Source organism: Anoplopoma fimbria, chromosome 1 (genome assembly GCF_027596085.1).
Source record: "Anoplopoma fimbria isolate UVic2021 breed Golden Eagle Sablefish chromosome 1, Afim_UVic_2022, whole genome shotgun sequence".
Lineage (NCBI taxonomy): Eukaryota > Metazoa > Chordata > Actinopteri > Perciformes > Anoplopomatidae > Anoplopoma > Anoplopoma fimbria.
The window spans coordinates 814,112-836,771 of NC_072449.1; the positions used below are offsets into that span (position 1 = coordinate 814,112).

At 42.0% G+C, this 22,660-nt stretch overlaps 3 protein-coding genes across 3 annotated transcripts; 2 read left to right on the plus strand and 1 right to left on the minus strand.

The window, feature by feature from the left end:
- Positions 1-439: 439 nt before the first annotated feature.
- On the plus strand, positions 440-1,363 carry LOC129089110 (olfactory receptor 11A1-like). The gene has a single exon (XM_054596469.1). The coding sequence runs from the start codon at positions 440-442 to the stop codon at positions 1,361-1,363; it is 924 nt and encodes a 307-aa protein (XP_054452444.1).
- A 7,775-nt stretch (positions 1,364-9,138) lies between these two features.
- On the plus strand, positions 9,139-10,065 carry LOC129089095 (olfactory receptor 11A1-like). The gene has a single exon (XM_054596444.1). The coding sequence runs from the start codon at positions 9,139-9,141 to the stop codon at positions 10,063-10,065; it is 927 nt and encodes a 308-aa protein (XP_054452419.1).
- A 4,116-nt stretch (positions 10,066-14,181) lies between these two features.
- LOC129089117 (olfactory receptor 11A1-like) lies at positions 14,182-22,589 on the minus strand (the record flags this gene model as incomplete). Its single annotated transcript, XM_054596482.1, has 2 exons — positions 21,705-22,589; positions 14,182-14,196 (listed from the first exon to the last, which is right to left on the minus strand). Coding segments are annotated over exons 1-2 (900 nt in total), but the record flags the coding sequence as incomplete, so codon positions are not given.
- Positions 22,590-22,660: the final 71 nt, after the last annotated feature.

Genomic DNA, 22,660 nt, shown 5'->3' on the forward strand with positions numbered 1-22,660 from the left:
TATATTTGTTTTCAGTGAGCTATCTTTAGACTTTGTGCAAAACTAAAATTAGCTTTTTTTGTGGCATTAATTAGAAATCTGTCTTAAGCAGAAGGTCCTTTGATAATGAAGTCAGTCTGCTGCTGTGGGCGTCTCCCCACATGAAAAGGTTAAGAGAGGCAGAGGTTTCAGCTCAGTGAGGAGGGATTCACAGTCTGACTAAAGCAAGTGAATGTTAACACAATGTCATAATCTGTGCTGTGTCATGTCTTAACTTGAGGAATGTTTCAAATTTGTTTTCTTAATCATTAATACATTTTTTTGATTGGATAATGCTTTATCTGGACACAGTCCTCAGCAAATTAAGCGTTAAAGATTTAACTAACATTTAGAAATCTTCAACAAACTGTAACATAGTTCATCTTGTAAAGTGTTGATTGTTAGATGAGCTAGGTGGATCATGGTAAACGCTACGCAGGTTTCATATTTCATATTGAGTGCCTACTTTGACACTGGGGTTCTCAAATATTTCTACTTTGTTATTATTATGTCTTTGTATATTTTAATTGTTTGTTCCAATGTTTTGCTGATTGCTGTTATCTGTATGAACAGAAGCTTACATGAACCTATGTACCTTTTTCTGTGCAGCCTGTTTGTAAATGAACTGTGTGGTAGTACAGGGGTGTTTCCATTCCTTCTGGTTCAGATCCTCTCTGACGTTCACACTGTTTCTGCTCCACTTTGTTTCCTGCAGATTTTCTCTGTGTGTTCGTATGTGTGTGTAGAATTTTTAAACTTAGCCATCATGTCTTATGACAGATATCTCGCTATCTGTTATCCTCTACAATATAATACTCGTATGACATTTACCAAGGTTGCCGTACTTATTGCTCTAACGTGGTTATTCCCATTTCTTGCTATTATTGTCTTGATTTCATTGAGTGCACCTCTACAGCTGTGTGGGAACATCATTGACAAAATTTGCTGTGGAAACTACTCCATTGTTAAACTGGCCTGTTCTGACACTCGAGTCAATAACATTTATGGGCTCCTTTACACTGTCATCTCAATCATCGTTCCTCTCATTTTAATTATTTACACTTACTTGAAGATTCTTAGAGTTTGTTTCTCTGGCTCTAAACAGACCAGACATAAAGCTATCAGTACCTGCACACCTCACCTTGCTTCTCTGCTCAACTTTTCTTTTGCTATTTTTTTTCAAATATTGCAGAGCAGATTTGATATGAGCAATGTACCCAATATTTTGAGCTTTTTATTATCCTACTTTCTAACATGCCAGCCTCTCTTTACCCCAGTACTATACGGGCTGAAAATGTCCAAAATCCGCACCATGTGTAAACGTCTATTGTGTGGTGAAATGTAGGTAATCTAACAGGTCTGCTGAATTTAGTTTTACATACATGAAAAAGCAATGATAAATGACTTCTCTGACACACCAGTATCAACACCAATGACGTCTCTACTTTAATGTGTGTGTGTTATATTGTTCACTTAATCGGACAGACATGATCTACTGTGTGTTGTTTTTGTCTAATGTGACTTACAATAAGTGTATTCAACTTCCATAGGAAGAAGAGCTAGATGCAAACAAGTTAGAGCAAACTCCAAAAGTGTTTTTTGGGCAGTTTAAGTGATACAGAGAATGTACAAGAGTCATAACATTAGAATTTCAAATTAACCATCTATTTGTGAATAAATATGGAGCAGGTTTATTTCTAACAGTGAACCCAATATGTTGTGAATATTTTATCATTGTATTTTATTACATTCCAACTGCCCTTCATGCCTGTAATGTACGGCCTCAACATGTCCAAAATACCTACTGTGTGTAAAAGTCTGCTTTTAAGTTCAGTTAAGAAGTGTAGATCATCTGAAGGATTTATTCATTTTAAGTAACAAGAGAAAACAATAAATGTTTGCCTTTGGCTGACTTATGTCAACAATTATATTGTTTTCAAATTGTTATGTTTAATCTTCTTAGCAGCGCACTGCTCCTCAGGGATGGGTTAAATGCAGAAGAGAAATGTCATGTATATGTGTATCTATGTTCATGATCAATAAAGCTGATATTCATATTCAAATTCATATTCATCTTCTATATGAAGCAAAGGTACACCATCCAAATCCTAAAACCTTGGTGAGTATTTTCACTTTTTGAGATTTTAGACCTTTGCTCTTTAAATGTTACCACACTGCCAACCTTTATCAGATTATTATTAACTACTAGGGCTTTGAAGAGTGAGTAAGTTTCAGATTCATTACATTGTAAAAGGTCAGGTAATGTCAGTTTTATTTTCTTAGCCCAAAATCCAAAGCTACAAATTTACCTGAGAGGTCTTAACAATAACATTCCACCATTGTATCCTTTGGACTAAATTCAAGAAAGTAAAAAGTCTTTATGACAGGAAAAGAGTGAAAAATGTTGGTATTTCAGGACAATTTGAAAACAGTCTGAGCTTAGCCCATTCTTTCCTTCCTGAGTGTTTTGATGGTTTACCAGAACCGTTTAGAGGCAGAGATCAGACTGAAGATAGATTATTAATTAAGGTATCACCCTCGTCTTGTTTAACATGTTGAGAAGGATTGGCATGATCAGTGACAGGTGGGGAAGCCTCAGTCATGTTAAGATATCTACCAGCACTGGTACCCAGTGATCTGATAATGATATAGCCATTGGGGTTTCTTATGATGCTGCAACTTTCAGGAGGAGACCACTGTCTCGGGCAGCAGGAAATGATCTGGTTTTAAATTGGACAAGATACCGATGATCATGGTAGAGAAATCCGGTGCATCTTTGGAAGGGCACAGTATTTGTTACATGAGATGATTTTTAATACACATAAGGTAAGATATGATAAGATAAGAAAAATTGTATAAAATAAGATAAGATTAGATAAGATAATTTGCACGATTATAGCAGCAGAGAGTATAGTATAAACAAGAGACATGAGTAAAAAAACACGATCAATAACAGGTATTATGAATAAGTAAATAAGTAAGAACACAGTAAAGAATAATAAATAATTAAAACAACATAAAAAATCCAGAATAACTAAAATATTATATAAACAGACAGATTCATTGTTATATTGCACAGTGGATTGCACATATTTTTATATTGCACAGATTTATATAGTTGTTTTTTAGTGTCATGTGGTCTGCTGGGAGCAGAGCTGGTTGTGCAGCCTGACAGCAGCAGGAAGGAAGGACCTGCGGTACCTCTCCTTCACCACCGGGGGTGAAGCAGCCGGTGGCTGAAGGAGCTGTACAGAGCTGCCAGAGTGTCCTGCATGGGGGGGAGGTGTTGTCCATCAGGGATGACAGCTTGGCCATCATCCTCCTGTCTCCCACCACCTCCACCGTATCCAGTGGACACCCCAGCACACTGCTGGCCTTCTTGACCAGTTTGTTAAGTCTCTTCCTGTCGGCTGTCGAGATGCTGCTGCCCCAGCAGACCACTCCATAGAAGATGGCTGATGCCACCACAGAGACGAAAAAGGTCCTCAGGAGTCCTCCCTACACTCCAAAAGACCTCAGTCCCCTCAGCAAATACAGTCCAGTCCAGTTTATTGCTCAAGTGAACACCCAGGTACATCTCACAATCTCAATGTCCATTCCCTGGATGTTCACTGGTTCCGGAGGAGAGTGTTTACCCCGGCGGAAGTCCACCACCAGCTCTTTGGTTTTACCAGAGTTGATCTGGAGGCAGTTCCGCTGGCACCATCCTATGAAGTCCTGGTTCAGTTCCCTGTATTCCCTGTCATCACTGGCGGAGATGAGGCCGACGATTGCAGAGTCATCAGAGAACTTTTGCAGGTGGCAGGTAGCAGAGTTGTGTTTGAAGTCTGAGGTGTAGATGGAGAAGAGGAATGGAGCGAGAACGGTTCCTTGTGGGGCCCCCGTGCTGCAGGACACCAAGTCGAACTCACACTCCTGTATCCGCACATACTGTGGACGGTTGGTGAGGTAGTCCAGGATCCATGCAGTGAGGTGGTGGTCCACCCAGGTCTGTTCCAGCTTGTCCCTCAGAAGCAAAGGCTGGATGGTGTTGAAGGCACTGGAGAAGTCGAAGAACATGACTCTCACAGTGCTTCCAGCCTTTTCCAGGTGAGAAAGGCATCTTTGTAGCAGGTAGACAACAGCGTCATCCACCCCGATGCCAGGTTGGTAGGCGAACTGAAGAGGGTCCAAAGATGAGCTCCCCAGGGGGCGGAGATGCACAAGGACCTTTCATAAGGTGGGATGTTAACCCCACCGGCCTGAAGCTGCTGAAGTCCTTGGGTCTCGGGGTCCTTGGGACTGGTAACACGCAGGATGTTTTCTCTCCCCAGCTTTAGGCTCAGGTTGAAGACGTGCTCCACTATCCCGCACAGCCGATCCATGCAGGACTTGAGGAGCCTTGAGCTGATTCCGTCTGGACCCGTGGGTTTTCTCCCCTTGATTTTCTTAAATTGTTTTCTCACCTGGTTAGTTGTGAGGGAAAAGTTGGGGGTGGGTGCTGTGTGCTGTAGGTCATTGGAGGGGGGTTGGGTGCTGGTCATAGGATGCAGTGTATGAGGAGGGTGGAGGGGAGCCAAGTGTTGTGGGAAAGGAGGAGGGGGGGAATCTACAGGGGGGGCAGACGACGGGGGTTGCAGCAGCATGGAGGACTGGATGGGGGGAGGGGTGGATGACTGATCAATTCTGTTAAAGAATAAGTTCAGATCATTCACCCACTTTTGGTCCGCCACAGGCTGTTGGTTGGGCCCCTTGGGCCAGACATTTGCCTTGAGGCCCTTCCAGACCCCGTTTATATTTTTATGCTGCAGCTGATCCTCCATTTTCATCCCTTAGTTGTTTTTCCCTTCCCTGATCTTCCTCCTCAGCTCCCTCTGCACAGTCTTCAGCTCCTCCTTGTTTCCTGATCTAAAAACCCTCTTCTCCTTGAGGAGGGCCTTTATTTCAGGAGTGATCCAGGGTTTGCTGTTGGAGAAACACCGTACAGTCCTGGTGGGTACGGTGTTCTCCACACAGAAGTTAATATAGTCTGTGATACAATGAGTGAGACTGCTGATGTCCTCCCCATGGGCATCACTGAAAAGTTCCCACACATTCGAGTCAAAACAGTCCTTCAGAGCCTCATCAGCCTCACCGGACCATCTTTTCACTGTGCGAGTCACAGCTGGCTGCCTTTGTACAAGAGGTTTGTTAGCAGAGGGGGGAATATATGAAGCTATCGTGATAACATGCGAGAATTTCTTTGGTAGGTAGTAAGGCTGGAGCCGATCCCAGCTGTCATTGGGCGAAAGCAGGGTTCACTCTGGACAGGTCGCCAGACCATCACAGGGCTGATATATATAGACAGACAACCATTCTGGCTCATATTTAGACCTCCAAGCAATTTAGAGTAATCAATCAACATAAACTGCATATCTTTGAACTGTGGAGGAAGAGAACCCACGCTGACACAGCCTGAACATGCAAACTCGCAGAAGGCCCATCTAGCCCAGGAATTGAACCTGGGCCCTCTTGCTGTGTGGCGACAGTGCTAGCCACCACACCGACGTGATATTAATCACTCCAATCTTAATCACAGGTTTTATACAGAGTTCTTGTCATGGTGTACAGGGACCTATTATTTCATAAACACAGAATAATTTAAATTTAATTTAGATTTTAGGTCCACGCTTATTGATCTGTTTTATTATTATATTTTTTTCTAAGATTATTTTATTATTTGACTCAAATTTATTTGGCCTAAAAACATCAAACTCATTTACATCTGTAAATGTAATTGTTTTCACCTGACGGTTCAGATGGGCATAGGGGAGGTTAAGCTGTATGAAGTGGTGGCTGTTCCTCTGTCTCTGCATCCTGGATCTTGTTGGATGATAGTAGTTTGTTTGGATCGCATTCTTCCATCTCTCAGTCTGGGGCAGTTGCTTCACTTTCTCTGTTATCCTCTTCTCCATCTCTTTCTCTTTCCCTTTGTAGCAGCAGGGGTAATGATGGCATCTTTGCGATATTAAAATATCTGCTAGTCTTTTCTTATAATGTCTCTTTTTCTCAATATAGCTGGAATAATTCTTAAGCACATTGGTACATCGCAGGTCGGAGCTGCATGGCACATTAGAAGGCACCGGATGGCCGTAAAGCGGGGCAGGAACACAATTACAGAGAAGAGGCAGAACCGGCAACCATTTGTACATATATTGTGATATTGTGATTTTAGCTGTTTAATGTCAGCTAACGCTAGCCTGCTTGCAACTGTGGGGCAACTGTGGCTCTGTGGTAGAGCAGGGTCCTCCTTCAATCAGAGGAACGACGGTTCAATCCTCGGCTCTGCTAGTCCATGTCAATTTGTCCTTGGGCAAGACACTTAACATCAAGTTGCTCCCCAAGGCTGTGCCAGCGGTGTATGAATAGGTATGAATGTAAGTTAAACTCCTGATGGGCAGGTGACACCTTGCATGGTAGCCCCTCCCATCAGTGTATGAAAGGGTGTGAATAGGTAAATGATGACATGCAGTGTTAAATTGCTTTGGTGGTCAGACGACTGGAAAAGCTCTATACAGGTCTATTAACCATTTAAATCGGCTGCCAGCAAAATACTGAGTTGATATCTTTGTTTGCTAGCTTGCCAAATTTCTTCACCATCTAACGTGATCCACGTTACTAACTTATGTATTATGACAAGCAGTGTTAATTTAGTCCAACAAAAATAACGTAATGGTACAAAGCAAAATTGGATAACAAATGATTGCTTTCTACCAGCCAAGTGCGATGAAAGGCAGGGGAGGACAACAACAGGCCAACCGTAATCTATGCTAAGGTTGGCCAGCTAGCGGTAACTTAGCCACGCGGCATGGATCACAAAATGTGTCACTTGTGTGTTGACTATGTCTTGTGGTTGGTGCCAGTCCTTCATGGAGCAAATGGTCCAAATAAAATATAGAACATTAAACATAGTTATGTTGTCCTAAATATTATTTATATTCCAGCATTCTATCAACACGATGCCGGTTATTCAACCACGTTCAGTCTCTTATATCACAAGGCCGATGCTCGCTCCCGCCTAAGCAGTCCTGTGGTCCAAAGGCTAGCAGTATGGGTGGCAGGCCGGAGACTTAAAGTCCTGAGGCTAGCCCTTGTCAGTAGGTTCAGGGCCTTGCTGATGAGGCAAACTGCAGTGGGCATGAGGTTTGAAGTTACTCAGTAAGTTTATGTCGAGTGTAGGAGGGGTCGGCCACAATCCTAATCCTAAAGGCATACAGGCACCTGAGGTTGCAGCCAATCACCCTCTCAAATTATACGCTCCTTGGCATTGGCAGCAGCCGACCAGACGGTGGTGGAGGAGTTGAAGATGGACTCTATAACAGCAGTGTAGAAGTTCACCATCATTGACTTTGGCAGGTTGAACTTCCTCAGATGCCCTAGAAAGTACATCCTCTGCTGTTGTCTTTGGAGGAGGGAGCTGATGTTCAGCTCCCACTTGAGGTCCTTGGCGATGATAGTGCCCAGGAAGCGGAAGGACTCCTCACTGTTGACTGGTGAGTCATGTCGTATCTTTCATGCGACCGTGCTGTTGAAGTGATGAGAAAGGATGCTTCGCGGACACTGTTCTTGCTGGTATAATAAAGTTTATTACAAACAAGCAACACATGTCATGACGGACGTCTAGAGCGCCCGGAGGTCTCGAGTCGAATGTGAGAGTCCTACCTTTCGGGCTCTCACACCTCCTTATATAGGGTACATGTTATTCACATTTGGGCTGAAGTCCAGACCATGTATGGGGCTCCGTCATTCTACACATTTGCCCTTTGGACCCTGGTATCCTGCATATCTGCTTCTTATCTAAAACAAAGACACGTGTGGCCTTCGCTGTATTGTGCAAGACCTGAAAATATACCACAGTCACACAGGGTGATATTATAGAGCTGCTTTTTTCCGGAAATCCACAAACATCTCCACTCTCTTTAGAGTGATGAGCTAAAAGTGTTTTGTCAGTGATGGTTTTTAGGTTGGGAAGGAAAAAGTGCTCAAAAGAGTTTGTAACCACAGAGGTCAGGATGACGAGTCTCTAGTTGTTAAGTCCTATGATTCCTGGTTTTGGGGACAGGCATGATGATGGAGGTCTTGAAGTATTCTGGTACTTGGCATGTCTCCAGTGAGACCTTAAAGATGTCTGGACTGGCTGCTTTACAGGGGTTCTTTCCTTTGAACAGCCTGTTAACATCCATCTTCAGGATGGAGACGGTCAACTTTTGGTGGGGTAGGAGGAGGCATCTGGGTTGTGGAGAGGAACAGGCCCCTGCAGAGGTGGGGGAGGAGCAGCTGGAGGACTGGAGCTGTTGGATGGGGTCACAGGGATGGTGTCATAGTGATGGTGACAGGACTGTCCCATTGTCTTTCAAAGCGTCAGTAAAACTACTTACGGCGATCCAGAGCGGTACAACCCTGTCATGAGGGAACAAAGATGTTCTTCATCCTGCAGTCTGAAGATGTTTAACAGACCATTAATCTAAACGCCACAACCCTGATTTGGTGTGAAATCAGCCTTAGACTTGAAGTTGGTCATCTGTGATGTAAAGTCTCTTCTTGGGTCGGGCATTTAACAAACTCTCTGTATTTGGGGACTTTATGGTTTGCTATTATGTGTATTATCTAATAATGACATCTACATAAGACTGCAATGAAAAAGGAATCCACTCCATTGTATTTATATTTGTTTTCAGTGAGCTATCTTTAGACTTTGTGCAAAACTAAAATTAGCTTTTTTTGTGGCATTAATTAGAAATCTGTCTTAAGCAGAAGGTCCTTTGATAATGAAGTCAGTCTGCTGCTGTGGGCGTCTCCCCACATGAAAAGGTTAAGAGAGGCAGAGGTTTCAGCTCAGTGAGGAGGGATTCACAGTCTGACTAAAGCAAGTGAATGTTAACACAATGTCATAATCTGTGCTGTGTCATGTCTTAACTTGAGGAATGTTTCAAATTTGTTTTCTTAATCATTAATACATTTTTTTGATTGGATAATGCTTTATCTGGACACAGTCCTCAGCAAATTAAGCATTAAAGATTTAACTAACATTTAGAAATCTTCAACAAACTGTAACATAGTTCATCTTGTAAAGTGTTGATTGTTAGATGAGCTAGGTGGATCATGGTAAACGCTACGCAGGTTTCATATTTCATATTGAGTGCCTACTTTGACACTGGGGTTCTCAAATATTTCTACTTTGTTATTATTATGTCTTTGTATATTTTAATTGTTTGTTCCAATGTTTTGCTGATTGCTGTTATCTGTATGAACAGAAGCTTACATGAACCTATGTACCTTTTTCTGTGCAGCCTGTTTGTAAATGAACTGTATGGTAGTACAGGGTTGTTTCCATTCCTTCTGGTTCAGATCCTCTCTGACGTTCACACTGTTTCTGCTCCACTTTGTTTCCTGCAGATTTTCTCTGTGTATTCGTATGTGTGTGTAGAATTTTTAAACTTAGCCATCATGTCTTATGACAGATATCTCGTTATCTGTTATCCTCTACAATATAATACTCGTATGACATTTACCAAGGTTGCCGTACTTATTGCTCTAACGTGGTTATTCCCATTTCTTGCTATTATTGTCTTGATTTCATTGAGTGCACCTCTACAGCTGTGCGGGAACATCATTGACAAAATTTACTGTGGAAACTACTCCATTGTTAAACTGGCCTGTTCTGACACTCGAGTCAATAACATTTATGGGCTCCTTTACACTGTCATCTCAATCATCGTTCCTCTCATTTTAATTATTTACACTTACTTGAAGATTCTTAGAGTTTGTTTCTCTGGCTCTAAACAGACCAGACATAAAGCTATCAGTACCTGCACACCTCACCTTGCTTCTCTGCTCAACTTTTCTTTTGGTGGGTTTTTTCAAATATTGCAGAGCAGATTTGATATGAGCAATGTACCCAATATGTTGAGCATTTTATTATCCTTATACTTTCTAACATGCCAGCCTCTCTTTACCCCAGTACTATACGGGCTGAAAATGTCCAAAATCCGCACCATGTGTAAACGTCTATTGTGTGGTGAAATGTAGGTAATCTAACAGGTCTGCTGAATTTAGTTTTACATACATGAAAAAGCAATGATAAATGACTTCTCTGACACACCAGTATCAACACCAATGACGTCTCTACTTTAATGTGTGTGTGTGGAAAGTAAGACAATTAAAGATTTGTGCATGATGGGTTGATGTTGATTTTGATCTCCAAAATAAGTTATGCACTACATTTATATCTTATCACTTTTTATATTGTTCACTTAATCGGACAGACATGATCTACTGTGTGTTGTTTTTGTCTAATGTGACTTACAATAAGTGTATTCAACTTCCATAGGAAGAAGAGCTAGATGCAAACAAGTTAGAGCAAACTCCAAAAGTGTTTTTTGGGCAGTTTAAGTGATACAGAGAATGTACAAGAGTCATAACATTAGAATTTCAAATTAACCGTCTATTTGTGAATAAATATGGAGCAGGTTTATTTCTAACAGTGAACCCAATATGTTGTGAATATTTTATCATTGTATTTTATTACATTCCAACTGCCCTTCATGCCTGTAATGTACGGCCTCAACATGTCCAAAATACCTACTGTGTGTAAAAGTCTGCTTTTAAGTTCAGTTAAGAAGTCTAGATCATCTGAAGGATTTATTCATTTTAAGTAACAAGAGAAAACAATAAATGTTTGCCTTTGGCTGACTTATGTCAACAATTATATTGTTTTCAAATTGTTATGTTTAATCTTCTTAGCAGCGCACTGCTCCTCAGGGATGGGTTAAATGCAGAAGAGAAATGTCATGTATATATGTATCTATGTTCATGATCAATAAAGCTGATATTCATATTCAAATTCATATTCATCTTCTATATGAAGCAAAGGTACACCATCCAAATCCTAAAACCTTGGTGAGTATTTTCACTTTTTGAGATTTTAGACCTTTGCTCTTTAAATGTTACCACACTGCCAACCTTTATCAGATTATTATTAACTACTAGGGCTTTGAAGAGTGAGTAAGTTTCAGATTCATTACATTGTAAAAGGTCAGGTAATGTCAGTTTTATTTTCTTAGCCCAAAATCCAAAGCTACAAATTTACCTGAGAGGTCTTAACAATAACATTCCACCATTGTATCCTTTGGACTAAATTCAAGAAAGTAAAAAGTCTTTATGACAGGAAAAGAGTGAAAAATGTTGGTATTTCAGGACAATTTGAAAACAGTCTGAGCTTAGCCCATTCTTTCCTTCCTGAGTGTTTTGATGGTTTACCAGAACCGTTTAGAGGCAGAGATCAGACTGAAGATAGATTATTAATTAAGGTATCACCCTCGTCTTGTTTAACATGTTGAGAAGGATTGGCATGATCAGTGACAGGTGGGGAAGCCTCAGTCATGTTAAGATATCTACCAGCACTGGTACCCAGTGATCTGATAATGATATAGCCATTGGGGTTTCTTATGATGCTGCAACTTTCAGGAGGAGACCACTGTCTCGGGCAGCAGGAAATGATCTGGTTTTAAATTGGACAAGATACCGATGATCATGGTAGAGAAATCCGGTGCATCAGACGAAGGACACAGTATTTGTTACATGAGATGAGTCAAGCGTCTGGCAAACGAAGGCTAGGGCGAACAAAGGCAACAGGGCGACTTCTTCAAGCCAGACTTCTTCAAGCAAAGACTTCTCGAGCGTGTACTTGTACGGGTCAGTAATTTGTTTATATTGACTACCATGTGTCTGCATCCTATTTCTGTCTGTTCCTCTGTCCGGTGGTCACGTAGACAGTGGGTCACTCCCAGGTGCCGTGACCCCACTAATCTCATCTATCCCACTCTCTCAGCCCATGGTGAGCAAGTGGTGTCGGGGGGGCTTTGGAACTGCCAGTCGGCAGTGCCGAAAGCTGAGTTCATCTCAGGCTACGCATCCTTGCTCTCCCTCAACTTTCTTGCTCTAACTGAGACCTGGATCACACCAGAAAACACCACCACACCCGCAGCTCTGTCAGATGTGTACTCCTTCTCTCACACTCCCAGAGCTGCGAGGCGAGGTGGTGGCACTGGCCTGCTAATTTCCCCAAAATGGAAATACTCTCTTGTCTCTGTTCCACAGTTCTCCCCTTCCTCGTTTGAATTTCATACTGTTACTGTCACTTATCCAGTCAAGCTCACCATTGCTGTTGTGTACCGCCCACCAGGCCCTGGAGGAGCTTGACACACTAGTCTCGCACTTCCATGACGATGGCTCCGCGCTCATCATGCTCGGCGACTTCAACATCCAGACCGATAAGTTAGAACCACTGCTTTCCTTCCTCTCCTCCTTTGACCTCTATCGCTCTTCCTCTCCTCCTACCCACAAGGCCGGCAACCAGCTGGATCTTATCTTCACTAGACACTGTTCTACTGCTAACCTCTCTGTCACTCCCCTCCAGCTCTCGGACCACTACTTCATGTCCTACTCCCTCTCCCTCTCCTCTCCCCCTTACTTCCTCCACCTACCCACATGGTTTCTACCCGTAGTCACCTCCGCTCCCTCTCCCCCGCTGATCTTTCCTCTTCCGTTACCTCTGCCCTCCCTGACCCTGAATCCTTCTCTCTCCTATCCCCCGATACAGCTACTGATCTTCTCCTCTCCACCCTTTCCTCCTCTTTGGACAACCTCTGTCCCTTCACCTCCAGGCCTGCACGGCCAACTCCTCCTGACCCGTGGCTGTGGGACTCAGTGCGTACTGATAGACGGAGCCTAAGAGCGGCTGAGCGTAAATGGAGAACAGGCAAACTCCCGGAGGACCTTCTTAACTTCCAATCTCTCCTTTCCACTTTTTCCTCCTCTCTAGCTACTGCTAAAGCGGCTTTTTTCCGCTCTAAAATCCTAACCTCTGCTTCCAATCCTAAAAAACTCTTTGAAACTTTCTCTTCACTCCTCCAACCCCCACCCCCTCCTCCTACTTCCTCCCTTCTCCCTGATGATTTCGCCAACTTCTTTGAGAAGAAGGTAAACGATATCAGATCCTCCTTCTCTCAGCCCCCTCTCCCTGTCCACCCTCTCCCTCTCTACCCTCTCCAGCTCTTCCCCCTCAGCTCCCCCTTCCCTCTCCACACCCCATCTTACCCTATTTTGCTCCCCTCTCCCCTAACGAGGTCCTCGACCTTGTTACATCTAACCGCCCCACCACGTGCTCCCTTGACCCGATCCCCTCCCCTCTTCAGTCTATTGCCACTGAACTCCTTCCTTTCCTCACCCACCTCATCAACACATCTCTCATCTCGGGATGCTTTCCCTCGGCTTTCAAGACTTCTGAAAAAACCATCACTTGACCCCTCTGATGTCAAGAACTTCAGACCGGTTTCTCTTCTACCCTTTCTATCCAAAACACTTGAACGCGCTGTCTCTAAACAACTGTCTTCCTACCTCCACCAGAACAACCTCTTGGACCCCCACCAGTCCGGGTTCAAGGTGGGTCACTCGTCAGAGACGGCCCTCCTTGCGGTGACAGAGTTGCTTCATGCTGCGAGAGCGAACTCTCTCTCCTCTGTCCTGATTCTCCTGGACCTGTCAGCGGCGTTTGACACGGTGAACCACCAGATCCTCCTCTCCACCCTCGAGGGGATGGGCGTCTCAGGCTCTGCACTCTCCCTGTTTGCATCCTACCTGACAGGCCGATCCTACCAGGTGACATGGAGGGGGGCCGTGTCGGAACCACGCATGCTGACTACGGGGGTTCCACAAGGTTCAGTTCTGGGCCCCCTTCTCTTCTCGCTCTACACAACATCTCTGGGTTCTGTTATTCGCTCGCATGACTTATCTCACCATTGTTATGCCGATGACACCCAGCTGGTCTTGTCATTTCCTCCCGGTGACACCCAAGTGGAGGCACGCATTGCTGCGTGCTTGGCTGACATCTCGAAGTGGATGGCGACACACCACCTGAAGCTCAACCTGGACAAAACCGAGCTACTGTTCCTCCCGGGGAAGGGTTGCCTGCACCGAGACCTGTCCATCACCATTGATGATGCCGTGGTGACGCCAACTCGGACTGTGAGGAATCTGGGTGTGACCCTGGACGACCAACTGTCGTTCTCAGCAAACATTGCATCGGTCACACGCTCCTGCAGATTCCTCCTCTACAACATCAGGAGGATTCTCCCCTTCCTCACTGACGAGACGGCGCAGGTGCTCATCCAGGCTCTGGTCATCTCCCGCCTGGACTACTGCAACTCACTACTTGAGCCCCGGCGTCGGCCATCAGACCCCTGGAGCTTGTCCAGAAAGCTGCAGCACGTCTGGTGTTCAATCGCCCCAAGTTCTCTCACACAACTTCCCTTCTCCGTTCTCTACACTGGCTCCCTGTAGGAGCATCCAGTTACAGACTCTGGTGCTAGCCTACAGGGCAGTGAAAGGAACAGCTCCTTCCTATCTCCAGGCCTTGGTCAAGCCCTACACCCCCGCCCGACCACTTCGCTCTGCTGCCTCGGGGCGATTGGTTGCCCCGTCGCTCAGAGGTCAGTGGTGGAATGAACTCCCCACTGACGTCAGGACAGCAGAGTCACTGCCCATCTTTAGGCGCAGGCTGAAAACTCACCTCTTCAAGAAGTACTACCCTGAGCCTTCCTCACTTATTGCATTCGTATTAGTTGTTGCACTTACTGTATTCGTATCGGTTCGCTGCACTTATTGAATTCGTATTCGTTTACTGCACTTATCCTATTCGTAGTAGTTTGTAGCACTTATTGTATTCGTATTAGTCTGTTGCACTCATTGTTTTCGTAGTAATTTGCCTCTGCACTATACTTTTGCTCTGGTTTATGCTTTAAGATGCTTGTTTAAGAAAGGAGATGCACTTATGACTTCTGGTGACTGGTAGTTCTCTTGAATACCTATGTTGAATACACTTCCTGTAAGTCGCTTTGGATAAAAGCGTCTGCTAAATGACTGTAATGCAATGTAATGTAATGTGATACACATTGCCTGGCATTTTGCGACACATTTAATAATAATAATAATAATTTATTCGCACATGTATTGTACAGTTGAAGAAACAAACGTAATCACATGCTCGCTAGGAGACTGATCCTGGTTTGAGGGATTGACCCAAAGTCTTATCTTGAATCTCTCTAGGCACATGGTAAATTGATAGCTCAACCATTTAGTGACCTATAGGTTCCTGAGAGCAGTGTCTGGACCAAGTTTATGAGTTCAGATTGTGTTGGAGTTGGTATCATCACGTCACAGTTTCATCATCTTTGTGTGGATATTTTTCACAGTTGAGTGTTTCAGTTACTGTACCTAGGAGGAAAGGTTTGGGCATAGACTGCAATGTGTTGAGATTAAAGAAGCCGTTTTTAGTTATGTGATTGACGTGACGTTTGAAGGAGAGGGTCAGATTTGTCGCTGTTGAGTTTGAGAAAGTTGGCTTGCATTCAGGATCCAGAGAATGTAAAGGATGAAGAGGAGGGGGCCGAGTACCGAACCTTGGGGGACACCTTGGCAGACTGGGTCTGTGTCAGAGTAGAACTTATTGAAGTGAATGAACTGTTGGCGGTTGGAGAGATATGATTTGAACCAGTGTTTTTTAAAGAATAGGGTGATCAGAGATTGGCTTTTTTGGGGATATCCGGGTTTAGGCCAGGCTTTTTTTCAGAATTGGTGTGACAGAGGCGGGTTTGACAGTGTGAGGGAAAGAGCCAGTATATAGTTGATGTCAGAGCGTCAGCAGTTGTTGAGCTGCTGCTGTTCTTCTGGCTTTGTGATTCCTATTTGTCACAACATGAGTCTCCTGGGCCAACCAACCCTGAAAAGACTGACTGCCGAGTTACAGCTCAGTAAAGAGGGACTCACACAGGTTCATGACTTGTTTGTAGCTCCTTAACCGAGTGGTGGTTAGTTTGAGATGTTTGTCACTCATGATTCCTCTCTAGTTTGTTGAGCGTTAGTAAACTGTTTGTTGATGCTTTAGCTGCACTCATCGATGCATGTCAAAGTTTAAACTAGTTCAACACAACTAACAAAATGCAACATTAGTATTATATAAATTGTTGTTCCTGTGCAAAGTTAAACAGTATTTTCAACCAAAAGGATTAATCATGATTAACTCTACATATGTTTCTTATTTCATACTTGGTGCCTACTTTGACACTGGGTTGTTTAAATACTTATTTTTTGTGGTCATTATTTTTTTTTATCTATTAATTGTTTGTTCCAATGTTTTGCTGATTGCTGTTATCTGTATGAACAGAAGCTTACATGAACCTATGTACCTTTTTCTGTGCAGCCTGTTTGTAAATGAACTGTATGGTAGTACAGGGTTGTTTCCATTCCTTCTGGTTCAGATCCTCTCTGACGTTCACACTGTTTCTGCTCCACTTTGTTTCCTGCAGATTTTCTCTGTGTACACTTATGGCAGTGTAGAGTTTACTAATTTAGCCATCATGTCTTATGACAGATATCTCGCTATCTGTTGTCCTCTACAATATAATGCACATATGACATTTAATAAGGCTGCCATGCTTATTGCTGTTATATGGTTTCCTCCTTTTGTTTCTGTTTTTGTTACAACATCCTTGAGTGTCTCCTTACAGCTGTGTGACAGCATCATTAATAAAGTGTACTGTGACAACTATTCTGTCATAAAACTAGCTTGCTTTGACACTACAGTGAATAATATCTATGAACTAATTGCTACTTTTCTCACAGTCTCTGTTCCGGTATCTGTTATATTTTACACTTACATGAGGATTCTTAGAGTTTGTTTCTCTGGCTCTAAACAGACCAGACAGAAAGCTGTCAGTACCTGCACACCTCACCTCGCTTCTCTGCTTAACTTTTCTTTTGGGGTTTTCTTTGAAATATTACAGAGCAGATTTGATATGAGCAATGTACCCAACATGCTGCGAATATTTTTATCTTTGTATTTCCTTACAGCCCAACCACTCTTCAGCCCTGTAATGTACGGACTCAACATGTCCAAAATACGTACCATGTGTAAAAGTCTGCTTTTAAGTTCAGTTGGAAAGTGTAGATCATCTGAGATTTGTTCAGCTTGAGTAACAAGAGAAAACAATAAATGTTTGCCTTTGGCTGACTGGTGTGTTTAGCGTGTGTGTAAAATATTTACCATGCAAGGGACCACAAACTATTGATGCAACCAGTGGAAGGTGATCCACTTTTGTCTTTTCTTGTTTTATTTTAAAATTGTTATGTTTTAATCTTCTATATGAAGGAAATTATCTAAAATACTAAATCCTTCTCAGACAATAATTTATTGGTTGAATATAGACATTTTCATAGTAATTTGAAATTGTGCAATGAGCACAAACACAGAATAAGTTCTGAATTCATTGTATTCTTTAACAAGAATAAATGTCAAACATTCAACAGCTGTTTCAGAAATACTATTACAATTTTTTTTTACTTATTTTTATTTAATATTCTTTACTGTTTTTACTGCTTATTTATAATACTTGTTTTGATCTTTTTTTTATTTTTTTACTATGTCTCTTGTTTGCACTATACTCTATGCTGCTGTAAATCCTGTAAATGTCCACGCTGCTGGACTAATAAAGGATTATCTTATCTTATCTTATCTTAATATGGAGAAATAACAATATAGGATGTAGTAAAAAATAAAATGTAGTAAATATTAAGTGTTTTAACAGTGTGAACTATTCACCTGGATAGCCTTCACACCGCCTGGCCTTTAATCCACATTAATGCTCAGTGGATTAACATATATTATCATCACTTTCAACAATCTTTTCTGGCGCCAATCAGGACGAGGTTGTGGTGACAGGAAGAGTCTTCATTTGAATTTTGATGTCACACTCTGGAACCCGATAAATCTGCAAATTATGCATTATTTGCTCCGGTAGATTCGTCTAGTTCCTCTCCTATTTTTCAATTCAATTCAGTTCAGTTTATTTTGTATAGCCCAGAATCCCAAATTACAAATTTGCCTCAGAGGGCTTTACAATCTGTACACATGCGACATCCTCTGTCCCGGAACCTGAGACGTGCCGGGCCAATCACAACCATTTATCTAACATGGTTCCAAACCGTAAAGAGGAGCGCCGCTGAGGCATTTTCGAAAGCAACCAAAATGTCTGCAGCTGATTGCTCCGGTTGGAGCAGCTATCACATCGGTATTCAACAAACTGGACAGTTTATTTTGCTAAAAGAAGAAGAATCACGTTTATTTCTAAATGCAGTAGTATATATTTGGGGTAGCGTTCAAGAGCACACCTCCGTGCCCTTTCCTGTGCATACATGGAAATCCCAAGGCAGTTAGAGCAGCAGCAAAGACCCTCAAAACGGCCGTACCAAGCAACCCTCCCTGGCCTTCCACTTGCATTAATTTACATGGAAGCGCCAGAAGGAGGCTCTCGTCAGGCAGCCAGATTCTGTGTGTAGTGATCTGAGAAACCCATGAACCCATAGAAAACTGAGAGGTAGACCGCTTCTAATAAGAAGTCTGTATAATTCTTAAAATATTTTTTTATTTCAATTTTTACTCAAGGATATGGAAAGAAAGGGCTTTCAGAATCATACCACAATAAAACTCACGCTAGTATCAGGCTTAACTGCACATTTCATCGACCATTTTTCACTTGACCAAGGGGAATCATGTGGTCAAAACCCGTTTATGTCCGCTGAACTTCAAACTGTTTGGGGAACAAAGAGCCCATTCATCTGCAGTTTCAAGGGAATCAGAAACTAAGTTACAGAATAAAACGTGTATTTATAACCCATTCGACATCCAACTCTATCTAAATGGCAATTTCACATGTTGCCATGCCACTGGCTTATTTTAAACCATGAGCCGCGTTAACTTCCTGTAATTCAGCTGACTGGGAATGATTCTCAAATCAATTCAGCCTGATTGGGTTAGTCGTGCCTGCCTGAAACATTTGATTTGGACATGGATATTTATTAGATTAAGATTCAGATTAGATATAGGGTAGGATTTACAGTGACAAAAAGCATGGTTTTCAAATTTTTGATATAAGGTGGTGGGACTATAAACTGTCATCCCTGATGAACAACAGTCCCCTATAACACCTGGCACCTGTGCAGCTCCTAAGCCACCGGCTGCTTCATAAACCAGAACCAGTCCTTCCTTCCTAGCCTGTCAGGCTGCACAGCCAACTCTGCTCCCAGCAGACCACATGACACATGACAATAAAAACACTGTGCAATAATAGTTAATATAGTTTTTTTTTCCAGTCTGTAAATATTATATTTCAGTTATTGTGTTTTTCTAACTAATATTTTTATTTTATTTTTATTTTTTATTTTCATTTTTATTTTTATCCTGAACCAAGCCTGCAAATTTCCCGCTATAAACTAATAAAGGATTATCTTATCCTTATCTTATCTTATTCAATGCCCCCTGTCTAACTTGCTCATGTGGTGCTGCGCTAATATGTTTGACACGCCGCCTGTGCCTGTGTTACTATAAACCTGAACCAGTCCTAACTATAAACCTGAACCAGTCCTAACTATAGACCAACACATTTTGAAGTATACATACAATAATTAATCCCAACTTCATGGGGGTCCAGTTATGGGCCAGTCCAGGGCCCGGGACAACGTACCTAACTAAGAAGTCTGTATAATTCCTTAAATATGTGATCAATTTTTACTCAAGTGAGAGAAAGAAAGAACCAGTCCTAACTATAGACCTGAACCAGTGGTAACTATAAACAAACTGAACCAGAATGTGCTAACTATAAACCTGAACCAGCTGCCATAACTATAAGTCTGAACCAGTGACTCTGAGTTAAGTTCCTGTAAAGTCCAGGCTCCATACAGTTCGTCTAAACCTGAACCAGGATATTTATTAGATTAAATAGATTAACTTTATGGACAAAGCATGGTTTTAGATATAAACCTGAACCAGTCCTAACTATAAACCTGAACCAGTCCTAACTATAAACCTGAACCAGTCCTAACTATAAACCTGAACCAGTCCTAACTATAAACCTGAACCAGTCCTAACTATAGACCTGAACCAGTCCTAACTATAAACCTCCTAACTATAGAAACCAGTCCTAACTATAGACCTGAACCAGTCCTAACTATAAATCTGAACCAGTCCTAACTATAGACCTGAACCAGTCCTAACTATAAACCTGAACCAGTCCTAACTATAAACCTGAACCAGTCCTAACTATAAACCTGAACCAGTCCTAACTATAAACCTGAACCAGTCCTAACTATAAACCTGAACCAGTCCTAACTATAAACCTGAACCAGTCCTAACTATAAACCTGAACCAGTCCTAACTATAAACCTGAACCAGTCCTAACTATAAACCTGAACCAGTCCTAACTATAAACCTGAACCAGCCCTAACTATAGACCTGAACCAGTCCTAACTATAAACCTGAACCAGTCCTAACTATAAACCTGAACCAGCCCTAACTATAAACCTGAACCAGTCCTAACTATAAACCTGAACCAGCCCTAACTATAAGCGCTATCAAAAAGGAAGGTCTTAAGCCTGCTCTTAGTGGTGAGTGTGTCTGTAGAGATTTAAGAGATGTATTAGAGCAGCCTGATAATAAGGAGTTGCAGTAATCTAGTCTGCTGTCCTGCACTGTCCCTGAACTCCAAGCAACATTAAGTTGCCCAAGACAGAACCTCCGTAACACATAATGTGTTAGCATTCGTGGCTAGAACCTTCGGCATCTCAGACCACCACCGTGTCGTTGCAAGGCTTTTTGACTGCCTCAGTGACCTCTACCAAAAGTCCCTCTCCATGGTCTCCTAAACTCCTCCCACACCCAGGTTTTTCCTTTGGTGACCACAAAGCTGCTGTTCTTCAGGCTTGTGATACCTGTTTGTTGCTTACTGGGCCAACCAACCCTGAAAAAACTGGCCCACTTAGATTTCATGACCCAGCTTCCAGAAGCCCCACTGACCAAAGATCTTTTGAAACGCTCAACACACGGTTGGTTTGGCCTTGCACATGGGCTATGATGACAAGTGGTAGAAAAAAATAACCCCAGCGTTGTCCTTTACTCTACTTCTTTTAGTTTAAACAATCGAAAAACGTGATAAAATTACTAACAACCACTAATATTTCTCTCTGGTATGCAATGTGTTCAGGTAAAATATCACAAAATGTAAATACTCCAAGTGTCAGACTCACTAACTATCCTATGTTTAGTTTTAGGAAATATACCTCATGTTTTGCAACTTTGTTTTTAATTTGCCAATTTGCCACTACTTACTACTCTTGACACTCCAGCTACCGCTCGACAAACCACAGCAGTTGGTATCTGGGCTCCACATTGGTGGAACGAGCTCCCGTCATCAGAACAGCAGAAACTGACTGAAAACTCATCCGTTCAGGATTAACCTCAGCCCGTCATAAACATAGTGATTCTAAATGAAGCACTTGCACCACTGAAGATATTGAACTACGTGTTTTTTTTGTTATTCTTAGGGTTGTATCCAAGTGAATGAATGCACTTTTTGGAAGTCGCTTTGGATAAAAGCTCAGTAAATGTAATATTATGTTATTTCATACACTACATTAACAGCAGACATCATTAGTGATGACACTAGTGGAGTCAGAGCTATCCATTTATTTATTACTTTTTAGTTAACCTGATCAACTCTTTTGGATGATCTACACTTTACAACAGAGTGTAACAACGTACTTTTACATATGATGCAGATTTTGGACATTTTCAGTCCATACATTACAGGGCTAAAGAGCGGCTGGCATGTCAGAAAGTACAATGATAAAACAATTTTCAATATACTGTGCACACTTTTTATATCAAATCTGCTCTGCAATATTTCAAAGAAAACCCCAAAAGAAAAGTTGAGCAGAGAAGCGAGGTGAGGTGTGCAGGTACTGACAGCTTTCTGTCTGGTCTGTTTAGAGCCAGAGAAACAAACTCTAAGAATCTTCAAGTAAGTGTAAATGATCAGAGATACGGGAACACAGACTGTGAGAAAAGTAACAATAAGTCCATAAATGTTATTCACTGTGGTTTCAGAACAGGCCAGTTTCACAATGGAATAGTTCAAACAGTAAACTTTGTCAATGATGTTCCCACACAGCTGTAAAGGAGCAATCAATGATATTAAAATAACAATGCTAACAAAAGAGTATAACCAAGGTAGAGCAATAAGTACGGCAACCTTGTTAAATGTCATATATCTGTTGTATTGCAGAGGATAACAGATAGCAAGATATCGGTCATAAGAGATGACGGCTAAGTTGGAAAATTCTCCTAATACATAAGAATACAAAGAGAAAATCTGCAGGAAACAAAGTGGAGCAGAAACAGTGTGAACGTCAGAGAGGATCTGAACCAGAAGGAATGGAAACAACCCTGTACTACCATACAGTTCATTTACAAACAGGCTGCACAGAAAAAGGTACATAGGTTCATGTAAGCTTCTGTTCATACAGATAACAGCAATCAGAAAAAGATTGGAACAAATAATTGAAATATACAAAGACATAATAATAACAAAGTATAAATACTTGAGAACCCCAGTGTCAAAGTAGGCAGCAAGTGTGAAATACAAAACTTGTGTAGAGTTCATCATGATCCTCGATTTTGAATGAAAATTATTCAATTTTCCTGTTAAAAATAAATGACATTGTCATACAGGTTTGT